Here is a 17,109-nt window from a genome sequence, read left to right as displayed (position 1 = left end):
TAATGTCTCGGTCAATACCTATTATATTATTTTTTTCAAAGAAATATTCTAATACAGAAGCTACATTATGTTTAATAGCAACACACTATACTTCACATTTCTAGACACCTACAGAAGATTTCCTCATACTTGAACTTTTATTTTTAATCAAATCATTCAGCTAACAATACTATTACACCTTTCATTTTTTATTTTGATTTTCTTATTACTAATAAACGATATCTATAACTCAGTTTACGATAATTAACTCAGTCTTCTCCTGCAATTGCAATTAAAGCTTACTCCCTTTATAATTTAGACTCGAAAATCACACCTTGCTTTGTGTTTCAAAGTCAGCCAAACTTCACAACCAGGGTGACGCGGGAAAAGAATAGTCATATAATTGCCCTCGTATGGAAACTTCAATTCGCGCATAGAGGTCCGGATGCAATGAGTCATGCCCATAATTTACCCCCATAATTGCATATTTTTCTTCTGTACATTGAATTCAGATTGATTCGAAATTCCCTAAATAAGGACTTTTCAGTGCCTCGGAGTGAGGAAGGCTGCAGAAAAACCAGCCGTCACACAGATAAGTGTTCCTTTGTACACAAGTACATATCCTTGATAAGGTCAATGATGCAGTGTCTTAGAAAGTGAATTATCTCCTAAAGTGGTCTCTCATAAAGAAGGAATGTCTAAGAGCTTCTTTGGCTGTAAGCCTTTCAGAAGGGTCGAACCTAAGTAACCCCTGCAAGAGATGTATGACATCGCCAGCTGAATGGTCCACATGGTGCATTATAAGGTTCTGCATGTATTTGCGGAGAAAAATTGCTAATTATAGTTAATACACATAATTCAAATTGCTAATTCTAGTTAATATACATAATTCAGATTGCTAATTGTAGTTAATGTAAATAATTCAAATTGCTAATTATAGTTAATATAAATAATTCCAACTGCTTTATACAGTTAAATTAAAAAGTGAAAAATTAAACAAACCTGTAGCCTTGGAAGCTTCATTACAGCTTTGATACTATCCCTTGAAGTCGCACCATCAGGCCAATGTAATCTACCTCTCCTAACATACTTCTCAGCATGTCGGCTAATCATGTGCAAAAAAAAAAACAATATAGAAACTCAATAATCAAAATTTAAGTATTAACCCCAATTGAAAGTTTCACATGGTAAGTCACTTACTCGACTCTCTTCAACATGTGCAGTGGTAATGGACCAAGAACCCTTTCCATCATTGCAAGATGTTCTAAATTTTCATGAGTCTGAAATAAAGCTTCTCCCTGTGATAGAAAGTCGCATTTTATAAAATAGAAATCATAAGATGGATAAGTGCAACAAGTGTAAAAGGTTTGAAAGAGACAAACATACCGTACATAACTCAACCAATATACAACCCACACTCCAAATATCACACGGATAGCTCCAGCCAAGTCCTAAATCAATCAATTGCAAGAATTAACTATTTAGCAGACAGAATTGTCAAAGGAGAACATGCAAACACGCCGTTTAGGAAAGTATATATTATACCAAGGATAACTTCAGGAGCTCTATAATGACGAGTTGATACAATGTAATTCTGATCTTCTCTCTCAAAAGTGGTGCTGCCGAAATCAATAAGCTTTATAGCACTTGATTTGGGAACCCTTTTGAAATAGGAACCAGGAGATCTGGTTGTGCTCTGTTAAAAAAACAACGAATGTCAATGATCTATCAACCAATCTAAACAAGAAAAACTTTCATTTTATGTTCTCAAGATCCAACACATTCCAGATTGAAATTAAAGACTCGATCTTGCATAAATAAAAAACTTCCAGGTACACACTCATGCATGAAATGCACCCTAATAGTGCAAACAGTTCCAGAAACAAAAGGTGCACGAAGTCTAAAACAAAAAAGAACGATGTGTGTGGAAACGAAAAATACCTTGTAGTCAGGAACTTTGACATACTCTGGTGACACTAGTAGTATGTTTTCCGGCTTGAGGTCAGTATGAATCATCCGCAAGTCATGCATGACTGCAGATTCATAAAATAATTCTATTAGAAAGTTCTCCAGGCGACACAAACAACACATCCACGAGTACACTAAATCTACAATGTGTATTGCCATTACCAGTTAAAGATATAACATAATAGTATATACAAAGTAAAAGATGTGGAAGAAATAGCTTAAAAGGAAGCTAGTTCAAGTAAATACTACACACATGCTATACATTCCAATAGTTGTCTGCCAATCTCACGGACAAGATCAATGGGAAAGGAGCGATAATTGTTTTTCCGAAGAAAATTGTATAAGCTTGGTCCAAGTTTCTCAAACACCTGTTAAAACCATTTAAATTCACCATTGTCTTAACCCCCAAAGTATTTGTAAATTGGGGAAATTATTCCATCACAAATTAAATACTTACAATACAGATATGATTACGATAGTCAAACCAGTTCCGTATTTGCACACAACTGCAAGGAATAAACGCATTTAACCAGCGCAATGGATTCAAGGACTTTTTATTATAGTTTGCTTGTACAAGCATAGAAAATAGATTAGATTAAATCTACTTACCGATTGCCTCCTTTGTCATGTTTACCAAGCTGTTCCAACACCTGAATTTCTATCATGGCTGCTTCTCTATACTTCTTTATCCCTCGAATAATTTTTATTGCAACCATGTCTTTCCTTTCTCTGTCCCAACATTCTAATACTTTCCCAAAAGTTCCTTCACCCATTTTGCTGTGGATCCTATCTGCAAACATAAGAAGTGTCAACAGTGGAAGCGTTAGGACACAAAATAGTTTTTTTTCCAAAATATTTATGACAAAATGTTCCTTCGTCAGTTTGAACATATAATTCCAAATTGTTTTCCCACTTTGGTGCACCAACATATAAAAATCTTACAGTAACTTGATTAGCTAAGGTATTAGATATAAAATAAATTAAGTCCACATTTAAAAGTTAAAGATGTGAGGATGCTTGATATATAAGAATAGCAACTTCTTCAAGCAAATTATTACAGCTACAAAATACGTAAACTATTATTTGACCTAGATATATATATGAATGTAAATTTGTTAATGATAAAAATGTTGCAGGAACTTGATTAGTTAAGGTATTAGATAAAAAAAAATTAACTCCACATTTAAAAGTTAAAGATGTGATGATGCATACATATTATAATGCTAAGCTATTCAAGCAAATTATTACAACAACAAAACACGTAAACTATTATTTGCCCATGACATATATGAATGTAAATTTCTTAATGATGGTAAAAGTGTAATTACAGCGAGAAGTTAAATTTTCTCCAAGCGCAAACATGTAATGTCCATCTTTGTCATCGTCTCGCCAAGAGGGAGAACCATTTTGAGCAACTGCCTTAACAAATAGAGAACTAGTGCTATGTTCTGAGGGACCACTTGAAGGAGCATAGCTGGAAATAGTCTCAACATCTTGTCCACAAAACAATCCTACCTGAGCCTACACACAGTCACCCATTCATGTACCACTTAATAGTTAAAAAAACAAAACTTCATCCCGCTGTTATCAACTCAACCAATGCTCTCACAACCACTTCAGAATATTACAAAAAAATACAATCAGTTTACAATCAGTTTAGTGTCAAAACAAAATAAGACAAGCACCTCATTTTCTAAATTCCATTTACATTTGGTTTCAAGGATCGGAACTTGCATAAAGGATTCCCTATTTATAAATAATAACTGCAAAAAGTTTATTAAATTATAAAGAAAATGAACGATCCGATTATACAAATAAAAAAATGAAAATTGATGACAAATTCTAGTTGCATACGTAGATACGAACAATGTTTCACGTCAACAAAATTCACAGAGCAAGAACAAATGCAAAAAAAAAAAACACCCACGTCAACTTTTTAACCGGCACACGGTTTCGTTACGTTAATTAAAGGGGGTAAAACAGAATAAATCCTCACAGAAATCCTGAGACAAAAGAAAACGTTACCGACCCACATACCTAATCTATAGATATTCAACCAGATCTACAGGAAACAAAATGGAAGCACGATAACAAGAAAAAGAATGATCAGATCTCAGATTTAGGAAGAAGAAGGTACCTTAGAAGCCTCAGGAATGTCCCAGCCCAACCGTGCTCTCTTTCTCGGGCGTCGATCCATGTGAGTGTGAGGAAATTCGAAAACCCGTTCCATCTCCATGATTCAGATGACTATGAAAACTTCAAAAGAATGGGGAAATTACGGAGGTGATGGAAAAATATATTGTTTTCGTGAAGATACAGAGCCTTATCTTCAGGAACGCTAATCTTGATGTTAGCCTAAAATTAGCGTCGACGGAGGAGGTTGGGATGAAATCTCAACTTCCACGTATCTACGCATTGAGCGACTTGGTTAAAGGGGGATTCTGTTGCCAGCTTTACACTATAGTTAAATAGGAACAGCCTTTTAACCATGGTTTACTCTGGATGGGTGGATTCTCTTTTCCAATTATTTATCACTATTCCAAAACTTTATCTTAAAATAGCTGAAAATTTTAAATAATATAAATAATTGTTTCTATTGATAACTTCACTCTAATATATCATGCAATTAGGAATTGTTCCACACACGAATTGTTTATGTTCAATTTCTTGATTAATATAATAAGTCAAAAATAGAATAAATAACTGAAATTAGATTTTTTTTGTTAAATTAATATTTTCCCCCTTTATATTTATTGTATATATAATACAAATTATATAATTATTAGTATTAATAATAAACTTTATAATAAAAAGTATTGTTAAATATATTTTTAATGTTTAAAGTTGAAGTGAAATTGAAAATGGTTAATATTTAAAACATTGATATATTTTGATCTTAAAAAAATAAATGAATATAATTTTTTTAACCCAAATGAATTAACTTCTTTTATCTCTTAAAACATTTTAACTTAAACCTCAATCCAAAACACTTCTTAACATCAGTTGATTATATAATTAGCTAAATTAGTAGATAAATTTATTAATTTAAATCATTACTAAAATAATAAAGAATAATACATAATAATGAATCTATATATTAAGTATTTAAATTCTTCTAAAATCTTTAAGTAATTTTTTTTACAAATCAAAATTTATATTAACAAAAAACTATCGAATAATAAGTCTATATATGTATGTTCATTCATATTCATCAATTCAACGTTTTGTTGTTGATTTTCAATAATATCTTTATGATCCTTTACTCATATATTAATATATATATATATATATATATATATATATATATATATATATATATTTATTTATATAATCATCACTGGTGGGAACTATATCCATAGAAATATAAGAGTAAGATAATGAATATTTCTATATTTCTAATGATAAAAGATTTAATAACTCTAATTAATATCTAATATATTAACCATCTTTATAACATACAGAATCAATAAAACAATTGACTTTAAACATAATATTCATTATACACTCTTAAATTAATAATTCAACAATAATTACCAAATATCTATATAATACATTCATCATGACCCAATACTCATAAATCATTTATAACATGAACATTTGAATTTTTCTCTTTCGAAAGGCCAGTATATTGAGTAACCCAAAAACTCTGCACTTATCATGTTTCTCACCTTTCTCTCATAAGCTATAACAATAGGTTTGAGAATTTGAACTCACAATTACAACCACACCATGAAGATAAAATTTTTATATCCGTGATACAAAAACCTTCATTGCCACTCACCACTAGAAGTCATACTCTATGTGTCTGATATTAGCCATGCTACGATAATCCTCTCAAGAAATCTCATCTCAATACACTACTCATCATTACTTCACATCAAAGTATTACTTTCACTCTATAAGTACAACAATTCACAATATCACATAAGAATTCATATAGTTTCCTTTACCATGATATTTATAACAAAAGTTCACCATTTAAGTTCTTACAACATTTTTTTTAGATTAAGACTACGAGATAAATATCTCTAATTAAAGACATTTAACTGACAATCTCAATAGTTAAATTAAATAATAATGTATATATAATCAAAAGAACGACTCTAGTTTTTAAAATCCAAATTATAAGGTATGAGAAGGAACCAAAGTGTGAAAATTTTGAAAAATTGGTTAATGATGGAGAAACGGAGCGCAAAGAGATAATGACATAAAAGGTTTACCTTGATTGAAGGAAAAAAGGCAAAAGAAGAAAACACTCTGAAGTGTTTGTTGTTTTGTTTTGGAAGTTGGGAGATGAGAGAAAAGTTGGAAGAAATGAATGAATTATTGGAGAAAAAAAAACTGCACCAGTTATTGGAAGAAATTGGCATAAAAAAATTGTTATTAAAAAAACATCAATTTTGATGCCGGTTGTGATTACAAAAGTGACATTTTATGTATAAGTTATAATTAAGTTATAATTAAAATCAGTATTAAAAAAGTAATACTTTTTCAGTTCTAAAATTGGTATAAAAAATTTAATATTTTTTATATCAATTTTAGAATGGATATAGAAAATATTTTTTTTACAAGTATAAAAAAGTTTTTCTGTAATATCAAGACGTCTATAATTATCATTATTATAACAATATTGTAATTTAAATATTTTATTAATTATCACTATCCACGTATAATTTATAATTTAATAATTCAATAAATTATTTTTAGTAATAAAAATTTAGAATATATAAAAATAATAATGATACTACAAAATAAACTTAACAAACATTATCCTTCATCAAACATAAAAAAAATAATTACATCAAAGTACTATATATGTTCAAGTATCAAAGAAAAGATAACATTAGTTCATCATGCAATTTTACAACTACAGTTATTCTATAATCCTAAGATGTTTAATTTCCACCACTTATCTGATTACATTATTTGAAGATGGCACACTGCACAGCAGGAGACAACAATATCAAACCTAAGTTGCATACCCAATATCAGTGTCCACCAATTTGTTGCGACATTGATACTCCGTTTCGTGAGCTCAAATCTAGATAATATCTCTCTCAATGCGCTGTTCTTAACAAGTTGCAGAAGCATGTAAAGACATTACAAAAGGAAAGATGAAACCACAGTATAATGGAAAAAACAAATCTATTACAATCATCTTAAATCCATTCACTGGTACCTGATGATCCTCATACCCCAAAAGATTATTTACAATATGGCATCTTTCACACTACTTATTTACAATAATTTCTCAAATCACACATCCTTCCATTAAAAGCTAAACTCGATAACATAATAAAGTATAACTCTCCCTAGTTCAAATTACATTAACTAGTTATTGTTTGATCTATAGCAACAATAAAGCATAACACTAATTGTATTATCAAAGGATCCATATTTTTTTCTACAAAAATACTTTAAATAAGTAAATATATTTGTGATTTTAGACACAAACACACACATAAACTGTCATATTAAAATCATCAGATTTTATTCTGACAGTTTTCTAATTACCATATTATAGTGTAAAAAAGACGATAATTTTAAACAATCATCATAATATACACAATTTTTTGTAATGGCAGTTCAATTTCTGTTTCCATATTTTGCAACACCTACAAAGTATGAAACTTTTTTTATGGATTCACTGCTAACCAAGATTGCAAAATTATAATATTATAAAATTACAAAACTATAAAGTTGTAAGACTATAAATTATAAAATAACATATGCTAACAATTTAGTCCGAGACAAGTTAACAAAAAATAATGATATGGACTCAATTGAAATGTATAAAATATTTTGCAACTCAATCCACTACACAAATTTAATAGAGATTTTACTAAAAATATTTAAATTTATTAGAAACTTATAAACCTAATCAAGAACAAATTATTAAATTTCAATTACATTGTTCATGTACATAAGTATTACTTCTAAGGTTATTAGTGGTTTCTTTATGCATGCTTCCAGTTGTTTTACACACAATATATTCAAGCATATTTTTTTTCAAACAAGTATCTTCAAGCTTTCAGCACACTTGTTATGTGATGATTTAACACGCTTAGTATTAAGAAATGTGATTTTTTTATTACAAATATATATTTTAAACCTTTAAAATTAACTATTAAATATAATATTTTAATTTATTTTATTACAAATAAAATTATTTAAAACCTTATATAAAATTTGGCATATATATGATTAATGTTAATTTTCTATTAAATAATATTGTCTTAATTTTTACATACTAAAAATATGAAAATATTCTATCATAAGAATGTAAACTGTTTTATCTAATAGAAAAATCATCTTAATAAAGAAAGGTATAGAAAAATATCAAAATTAAAAATAAATTATATATATGTGTTTGAGTGCTAATAAACAACTATCCTAGTTTTATATTTTTTGTTTGTAATAATTAATTTGCAAATGAATAAATAAATTTAAAATATTATTATTATTTTTAAAATGTTATTATTTTTTTTTATGAATAAAATATTTTTTATATTTTTTTTATAATTTTCCATTTTAACTAGAGATAGATAGATGTTAGAGTGACAACATATTTCAAAAGACTATTTAAAAAAAAAATCCATCCTTTTGAAAATCTTATATTTTTCATATAAGATATAAGATGCTTTAATGCAAATCTTAAATATTTTTAGTATTGTTCTCAATTATAAGTGAAATCTTACATTAATAATAATACTCATAATAAATAATCACATTAATGTTGCATAGATAAAATGAATTTATCAACTCTCAGTGTATAACACAGAAAACATTTCATTAGTAATTATTGTTATTATTGTTTTTTGATAAATTATTGACACACAAAAATTTATCAATAAAAATAATATTGTGGATAAATGTAACATCCCAAAATACAGTAATTACTATAAATCGGAATCAATCACAATTAACCGTAAATCAATGCAGTCTTTATATTAATAAAACGAGGTTCCAAAACCGAACGACTTATATACAGAAAATACCATTCACGAAACGGAAACAAGGAAAGTCTAGAACGAACGGTTTTACAAACATATTTAACCGAACGTCAAAATGAAATCTAACATTTACAATCCTATCATAACGAGCGTTCTAAGGCTCGGCTTTTACTTCCACCTCGACCAGATTTTCTTCTTCAATAACGTCTTCTAGAGTGGCCTCGCCTTCTGCTCACATCCACACGGATGATCATTGCAAGACAGGACGAACGTACATAGACAGTAGACAACACAAGGAAAAACGAAAGGGTAAGCTTATATAATTTAAGATATACATCAACACATACAGTGAACATATCATTCCACACAATCACATAGTTTAACATATAACATCATGTAACATTGTATAGATATATATATATATATATATATATATATATATATATATATATAAGACGACCGTCCGGACTGTATGAAACCGTGTAGCTACAGGCGTCCTCGCACCCGAGTGATGTAGTAGCCGGGATACATCTAATCAGCTGCCACTCGAGGTTAGTCCGTTCTTACGTCGCCCATGTTAACTTATGGACTAAGGACCTCCTGCCATTCCCACACATGAAACTCCCCTCTACGTGAAGATGAGTGTCACGAAATATCAGGATGGACCAAGCCTGGCCTAGCTTATCCACAGTCATACTTTACCAAATTTAATATTCAAATATATATATAAGAGACGTTCCTCCATGGAACGCTCGTTCAAATTCCATAATCATATAATCATTTAATATAGTGTTCACACCTCTTAATATTTCATATTCATAACATTTTCATTCTATGTTCCACTCTCTTAAAAGGACGAACGTTAAACTTTCTGAAGGAAGAGGACGAACGTTAAAAGCCAGATTTAGAAGAACTCGTTAACAATCAGAAAGACTCCAGAATAATACGACTATTTTCAGAGTATTTTAAGTACCAAGAGGACAGGTTGACTCCTCTTGAACGAAGATACATCAAGAAGAATACTTAACTACATTAGGAACCTTTTGTTTCAAAAGAGGTCGACTGCCAGTCAATGACCGAACGCGACAATATACATTTATTAAGTATTTTGGACGAACGCTATTTATGTTCGTTAAGGAATCAACGATAGGACGAGCGTTCAATCTAAGACCGAACACTTCATTAAAACGAACCCTTAGGTAGATGACCAAGAATCAATCATGACGAACGCTTAGTACAAGACCGAGCGCTCTTTAGGACGAACGCTTGGTTTAACACCGAGCGCTATTTAGGACGAACGCTTGGTTTAAGACCGAGCATTGTTTAGAACGAACGTTCGGTATAAGACCGAACCTTACATATTTTAAAGTGTAAAGTATTTATATACAGCTGAGCTGAACCGAACGCTCAGACCTTTAATTGGGGACGCTCGCTCTCAAGCGGAGTTCTTCCCAAATGAAAGAATTCCATTCTAAGTTATTTTCAGAGAAAACCGAACGGTATAAGACCGTACGGTGACGAGCGTAATTTATCATATAAGGTGATTTACGTTTCAGATTTTTCAACCATAACAGATTTCAGATTTCCAACCTTTAAACTTATACTTTATAATTCATATGATTTTCAATTTATTAACTTTATAACATTCATTCCAATTACTTCATATTCAACATCATCATACAGATTTACTTCATACAACATAAGCATCCATGTTCATGATCATACATCTCAATCATCATACCTCATACATTCGCATTCATACTGCATACATGCATTTCAATCATCAACATGCATACATCCAAATCAGATCATACCACATTCAAGTATAAATTAAACATATAAGCTTCCCTTACCTGGATAACAGTGTACTCCCAAAAAGCAAGGTTTAGTTCGTCCTCTAACAGTGTTCTACCCTCAGGTTTCGCTCAACAAATTTCACTTAAATCTAAAACACCAGAAATCAGAAACAACTCAGACCTATAACCCAATGCATGCAACCAAACCAGGGTTCGCATGAAACCAAATGGACGAACGGTTAGCGACTAGAACTTACCAGTTCCGATCCCAATTTTGTTCGGTCCAGAATGACGTTCACGTCTCTAGGAACGTTTATACGGTTCTGAAACGTGATCGGAGAAGAAACTTGAGAATTACAGTAGAGAGAAGTTGGGAGGTTCTAGAGAGAAGATGGAGAAAATGGGGTTTGAGTTTCGTGAGGAAGAAGGTGAATGCAGAGAGTGAGAAGAAAGGTTTTTCAGAAAAATCATTTTTCTTCCCAACGTCAAACGGACGTGCACTCTCATGCGGACACCTGTTTTCCACTGCAGATTCAGAATGTTCTAATGTGACAAATGGCAGGCGTGCAGTAGAGAATGTGAGTGCGTTTTAATGAGACTGAGTGTGTGGCACAGTGCATTAATGAGAGCAACCAGGTGACTCAGCAGTGCATTTAATTGGATTAGACAGATGGATTATGATTAATTTTCCAAGGCCTCACAATAAAATTTATAAAAAAATTATCATCATTAATAATTATTAACAAATATATTTATCGTTAATTATCGAGTTTAAAAAAAAAAAATTCGTGATTAATTACTAAAAGAAGAGATATTTGTACATGACTAAGATATTTGTACATGACTAAGATATTTGTATATATATCGATCTCAGCCACAAAACTTCTTTAACAAGCTCATCGTGTCTAGTTTTAGGGATTGAAGGTTTTTCTTTATCTTCATTTAAAAAAACTTCCTAAAAGAGAGTTTTCCAATGGAACAATGTGTCACCTCTGACTTTAAGAAACTTTTTCATTGAATAATTAAAGTAAAAGCTTTCGCATGGGACCTTGTCTAACACTATTTAAAATTATTGAAAAACTTGGAGAAAAAATAATTATATCGGGTTGACGAAGACATTGATAATGAAAATGTGGTTCATATAAGTTGACATGATTGCTAAGGATGAAAATATGACATGGCAATATTATCAACGGTGATAAAGATACGCGTATTTAAATGATATATTGGTTTCAAAAATTGATTCATTAAGCATTAAATTTGTTAAAAAAATTATTTATACTTTATTTATGAATCTAATGATATAAGGAAGATATTGGATAACGAGAAATTAAACGAGTTTTATTTTTTTAATTAAGATTTTCTATACGAGATGTTAGTAATTCTTTTAATATGATTTTTAATAAATATGTTTTCGATGAGTTACTTTGATTTGACACATGTTTATCAAATATTTTGGAAATGTAACAAATTATATTATATTATTGAGATGGATTTGAAAATTATAATTTATTGTGTGTGATATTTTAGAAGTATGGTCTTCTAATAAAATATATAAATATAAAATTATAATTTACTTGAAAGTTGATTCTGCGCCAAACAAAAACAATCAAATGATATAAAATAAATAAATTGGAACACACATATAGAGTTCGATAAGTTAAAAGAAAAAAACTAATCTAAATCACCAAAAGATGAAAACAAAAGAGGGAAACTACTTAAAAAAACATCTTTCTTATTTACTTAAACATGTGAAAACCTTAAATTATTCACATTTAAAAGGAATTAGGTAAATATTTATTATTTTAAAAGAAAATTTAATCAATCAAGAATGGTCTTCATTCTACTATTGTCTACTAACTAATAGGATCTTATTAAGAAAAACATTATAATAAGTTTTTGAATGGGATAAAAAACACACAAATAATGTAGAGAAATTTTTGTTTAGAGATTATGTGATTTATGAAATAAATAATTAAATAGTTTATATTAGATTTTATATACTTAAATATAATTAAAGATTTTCACTTTTATTCACTCAATAAACTCAGTCTTTCTAAATAAAATAAAAATGTCCGAATTTTTCAAACATGGTTTCAAACTAATAAATATATGTGGTGAGATAGAGTGTAATTTTGAAAAGTATTTAAAAATAATCATAAAAACATTATTTAACCTAAAAATGACAATGTAAATTGACTTTCCCAATATAAGAATTTTGTGGACTAATTTTGTTGATTCGCAATACATAACAAATAAATATGTTAAATACTTCATTAACAAAGATACATATAAATAAATTATTATTTAAATTAAAAATTTCTATAGTAGTTAATTAATACTAAATACAGACAATATAACTGTTTTAAGAATTCAAAGAATGAAAAAATAACAGTTGTGTGTAACTTAAAAATGAAAATAAGATAAAAAAAGAATTGTGAGTTATATATATGAGCCCACTCTGTCTCGTCATGACTCACGGATTGCGAATTGTACATAACGGACTTGTACGAATCAGCATCAGCATATCAAACTACTTGACATTCTCATCCACTTGATATATAAAACTATTCAATAATACATTCACATATTATTTTTCTACTTTTCAAGATTCCAAACATGAATTGTAAGTGTCGAAGAAAACAAACATCCTTTAGATTAAAATAATCCAGTTATGATCTTAAGAATTGAACCGGTGCAGACTATTTTTAATAATATAATAATATATATTATGATTTTAAATTACTTGGGTCGTACTTTTGTGCAGGAACATGTCAAGTTTACATGCTAGCTGTTTTTTTATTTTTTTTTAAATATAAAAGTTTATATTTTTATAACCATTTTCCTTTTATTTATATGTCTATATAATCAAGCGTTTCTGGCAAAACAGCAATACCAAAAGCCATGATCTCTTTCGTAGTGTTTGGGTTCCTCACGCTCCTTTTCACCTTCACATTGCTCACACAGTTGAGAAAGCCCTCTGCTGAAAAGAGAAGGCTACCTCCGGGGCCAAAGAAACTACCTTTCATTGGCAACCTCCACCAGCTTGGAACGTTGCCCCATCGATCCCTTCAACACCTTTCACGTAAGCATGGACCTCTCATGTTCTTGCAGCTAGGTTCCATACCAACCTTGATAGTCTCTTCTGCTGACATGGCGAAAGAGATTTTCAAAAACTATGACTCTGTTTTCTCTGGGAGGCCTCTAGTACACGCTGCAAACCGCCTAGGATACGGCTCAGCCGTGAGTTTTGCACCGTACGGTGAGTACTGGAGGGAAATGAGGAAAATCATGATCTCAGAGTTACTGAGTCCGAAGAGGGTTCGATCGTTTGAAGCTGTGAGATTTGACGAGGTCAAACGTATTCTTGAGGCTGTTTCTCTGTCCCCTGGTCCTGTCGATCTGAGTGAACTTACTCTCTCATTGACCAACAACGTTGTTTGTCGAGTTGCTCTTGGCAAAAGGGAAAAGGGTACGGGTGATTCAAATAAGGTTTACAGAATGCTTAAAGAAACGCAAGAAATGTTGGGAGGGTTCTTTGTGGATGACTTCTATCCACATTTGGGGTGGCTGAACAAATTCAGCGGCCTTGAAAGCAGACTAGAGAAGAATTTCAGAGACATGGATCGGTTTTACGACGAAGTGATCAAGGAGCACGTTGATAAGTCTCGTGAGACGGCAGGAACAGAGCATGAAGATGTTGTGGATGTGCTGCTTCAAGTTCAGAAGGATCCGAATCAACCCATTGCCATCAGTGACCAACAAATCAAGGGAGTACTAGTGGTGTGTTTATTAACAAGAGAAATTATTATTTCAACATATAACTTTTTTTTAGATTCTTTTTACACTATCTTTCCTTATTTTTTTTCTTCTGAAAAACTATAAAAATTTATTTTTTTAAAATTATTTTATCCTTTTTTAAGTACTTAAATAAATCTGTGTCATACTACTCTTACTCTATTAATTACTATTATACAAAGGATGGAACACCAACAAGTTAATAACTATTATATTAATATTTTTATTATTTTTTAATTAGATTACTTATATATATATATATATATATTATAATTAATACGAGTTTTAAAATGGATATTAGTTTAAGGATATCAAATTATCATTTCTTATTTATTATTTATTTTTTACCAACATATATTTCACATGTAATAGGATATCATATCTTTGATTATTCTCATTGCATCTCTCTATATATTTTATAACTCAGTCTTATTTAAGAGTAAAACTTGATAACTTTTTTGTATCTGAAGTTAAGATGTCTTATTTTATAATTTTTTTGAGGATCACCTTCTTATATAATTTTTTAAGACTATCTTACTAGTTTTGTTTCAATATATGAAACTTATAAAAAACTTATACTTTTATAATTTTCACTTATATCAATAATTTGAATTTTTAGAAAACAAACGAAATTTTTTAATCTTATATTCTATAATATTATTTGAAATTATATCATATTAATAAAATTTTAAAATTTAATTCTTAAGCTTAAAACTCTTGGACTAAAATTGATTATCCACTTATATATATTTTTATCACTTTATTTTGTTACTACGTGTGAAATAAATAGATGATATTTGCTTGTCATTTCTGGGATTTTTAATCGAAATCTTGTCGGCCAGAAAGCACAGAAAGCACGTGGAACAAATGGATGACAAACAAAGAAATTAGAAATCAAATGAATTTTTATGAAATAATGCAAAAATAAAATATAATTTTGTATAAATATGAATAATGATATATTTTGACACATTTTTATATTTATATAATATAAAAGTAATATAATCATAAAAAATATTTTTTTATATTTAAAAAAATAAAATAAAAAGCTTAGTATCGAATGTAAAATATTTATGTTTCTAAATATCATTTTTCATAAGATATTTGTTTCATCTAAAAGAAAAATACAAAGCGTCGGCGTTGATTTCTGTGGTCCTTTCTCTTTCAAAGGAAGATGTGGAAGGATTTGATTTCCACTCTTTTGTGGATCTTTTCTTGGAGACTTTTTTTAAAAGAATTTCAGCCACAAAATAAAGTTGACTTTAATTCAATTAGAATTAGGAGAAAAAAGAAAACTAGGCATGTTGATACAATGATTAATAGAAGACATGACACTTTTGATTGGTTAGTACAACTGAAGTAGTGCTCATTACTCACTAATCTGATACAAATAATAATTTTTGTGATTGAAAATACATGTAGGACATATTTGTAGCAGGAACTGATACTGGTGCAGCAACAATGATATGGATAATGTCCGAGTTGATTAGGAATCCGAAAGCAATGAAAAAGGCACAAGAAGAAGTAAGAGAAATTATGGAGGGAAAGGACATGGTAGAAGAGATTGACCTCCCAAAGCTCTTGTACCTCAAGTTAGTTGTGAAGGAGGCACTGAGACTCCATCCCCCTGCGCCATTGCTTGTACCAAGAGAGACAACAGAGGCCTGCATCATCAGAGGGTTTCAAATCCCTGCCAAAACGAGAGTGCTTGTCAATGCAAAATCAATAGCAATGGATCCAGCTTGTTGGGAGAATCCAAATGAGTTCTTACCAGAGAGGTTCTTGAACAGCTCAGTAGATTATAAAGGGCAACACTTTGAGATGTTGCCATTTGGGGTAGGCCGAAGGAGTTGCCCTGGAGTGAACTTTGCCATGCCTCTTGTTGAGTTAGTGCTTGCAAATCTTCTGCTTCGTTTTGACTGGGAACTGCCTGTTGGACTTGGAATACAGGACTTGAATATGGAAGAAGCAATTGGCATAACCATGCACAAGAGAGATCACCTTTGGCTGAGAGCCACCCCCTTTCACGTGTAGCGCTTTTCTTCTTTTTCTTCAATGTTCAGCTTTGAAAACGGTGATTGTTCATGTTATAATTTAAGAAATTAATAAATATAAATCTTTCGTTAAAAGTTTCAAGGTAAGTTTGTTGATAAGTGGAGATGGAAGAAAATGCTGTGGAGAAGTTAACATTTAGATGTGTCTCTCTTGATCACATCGGTGTAATGTAAACATCTAAACAGCTTCTGTCTAGTAGAGAGATCTATGGTTAATTAAGGTTGATTTTTGGTTGGTTATACTCTGCTGGAAGTGTTGTGTAGGTTGTACACGATCTTTGAAAAACAAGAATGCTCTTATTGTTGGTATGGGAAAGTGAATAGGTGATGCCTAAAGTGTTAAGTAGACCTTTCTTTAATAGTCAATTAAAGAAAAGGAAAAATGGTCTTGTGACTATAGTCAAGTCAAGTAATGTAATGTACATTTAAGGGAAGTGGTTGAGATGAAAAATGTGATGAAGGCGAAATCATGGTTTTGAAAAACAAAAATTGAACCTTTTTAAAAAGTAAATCGGTCTTCTGGCTGATAATTTTATTAAGATGGTATAATAGGAGGTGAGA

General features: G+C 30.3%; 2 protein-coding genes across 3 annotated transcripts; one reads left to right on the top strand and one right to left on the bottom strand.

Moving 5' to 3' along the window:
• Nucleotides 1-4,398, bottom strand: LOC124841346 (serine/threonine-protein kinase AFC2-like). Of its 2 annotated transcripts, XM_047317598.2 has the most exons (11): nt 4,085-4,398; nt 3,276-3,468; nt 2,557-2,737; nt 2,405-2,453; nt 2,201-2,315; nt 1,921-2,012; nt 1,525-1,675; nt 1,366-1,430; nt 1,180-1,277; nt 982-1,084; nt 1-787 (listed from the first exon to the last, which is right to left on the bottom strand). In XM_047317598.2, exons 1-11 carry the CDS (start codon nt 4,181-4,183, stop codon nt 641-643), a joined length of 1,293 nt encoding a protein of 430 aa, XP_047173554.1. In that variant the 5' UTR covers nt 4,184-4,398; the 3' UTR covers nt 1-640. The 2 variants fall into 2 exon arrangements, with proteins under 2 accessions (XP_047173554.1, XP_047173556.1); XM_047317600.2 differs by lacking the exon at nt 3,276-3,468 and having other exon boundaries at nt 4,085-4,397.
• A 9,179-nt stretch (nt 4,399-13,577) lies between these two features.
• LOC124841348 (cytochrome P450 71A9-like) lies at nt 13,578-16,630 on the top strand. Its single transcript, XM_047317604.2, has 2 exons — nt 13,578-14,479; nt 15,917-16,630. The coding sequence occupies exons 1-2, from the start codon at nt 13,601-13,603 to the stop codon at nt 16,526-16,528; spliced, it is 1,491 nt and encodes a 496-aa protein (XP_047173560.1). The 5' UTR covers nt 13,578-13,600; the 3' UTR covers nt 16,529-16,630.
• The last annotated feature ends 479 nt before the right edge of the window (nt 16,631-17,109 follow it).

The sequence above is a fragment of the Vigna umbellata genome, chromosome 1, assembly GCF_029865625.1.
Source record: "Vigna umbellata cultivar VRB3 chromosome 1, Vumbellata_1.0, whole genome shotgun sequence".
In the NCBI taxonomy this organism is placed as follows: domain Eukaryota; kingdom Viridiplantae; phylum Streptophyta; class Magnoliopsida; order Fabales; family Fabaceae; genus Vigna; species Vigna umbellata.
The sequence above is the reverse complement of the archived record's forward strand: the minus strand, read 5'-3'. Positions and strand labels throughout refer to the sequence as shown.

Bases quoted from the DNA above. Each gene is read 5' to 3' on its own strand.
- LOC124841348 (XM_047317604.2), top strand. From the start codon at position 13,601: ATGATCTCTTTCGTAGTGTTTGGGTTCCTCACGCTCCTTTTCACCTTC. The intron at 14,480-15,916 runs GTGTGTTTATTA...AAATACATGTAG, and splicing joins AAATCAAGGGAGTACTAGTG to GACATATTTGTAGCAGGAAC.
- LOC124841346 (XM_047317598.2), bottom strand. From the start codon at position 4,183: ATGGAGATGGAACGGGTTTTCGAATTTCCTCACACTCACATGGATCGA. The intron at 1,676-1,920 runs GTATTTTTCGTT...TTTTTTTAACAG, and splicing joins TCAAAGTTCCTGACTACAAG to AGCACAACCAGATCTCCTGG. The intron at 1,085-1,179 runs GTAAGTGACTTA...GCACATGATTAG, and splicing joins CACATGTTGAAGAGAGTCGA to CCGACATGCTGAGAAGTATG.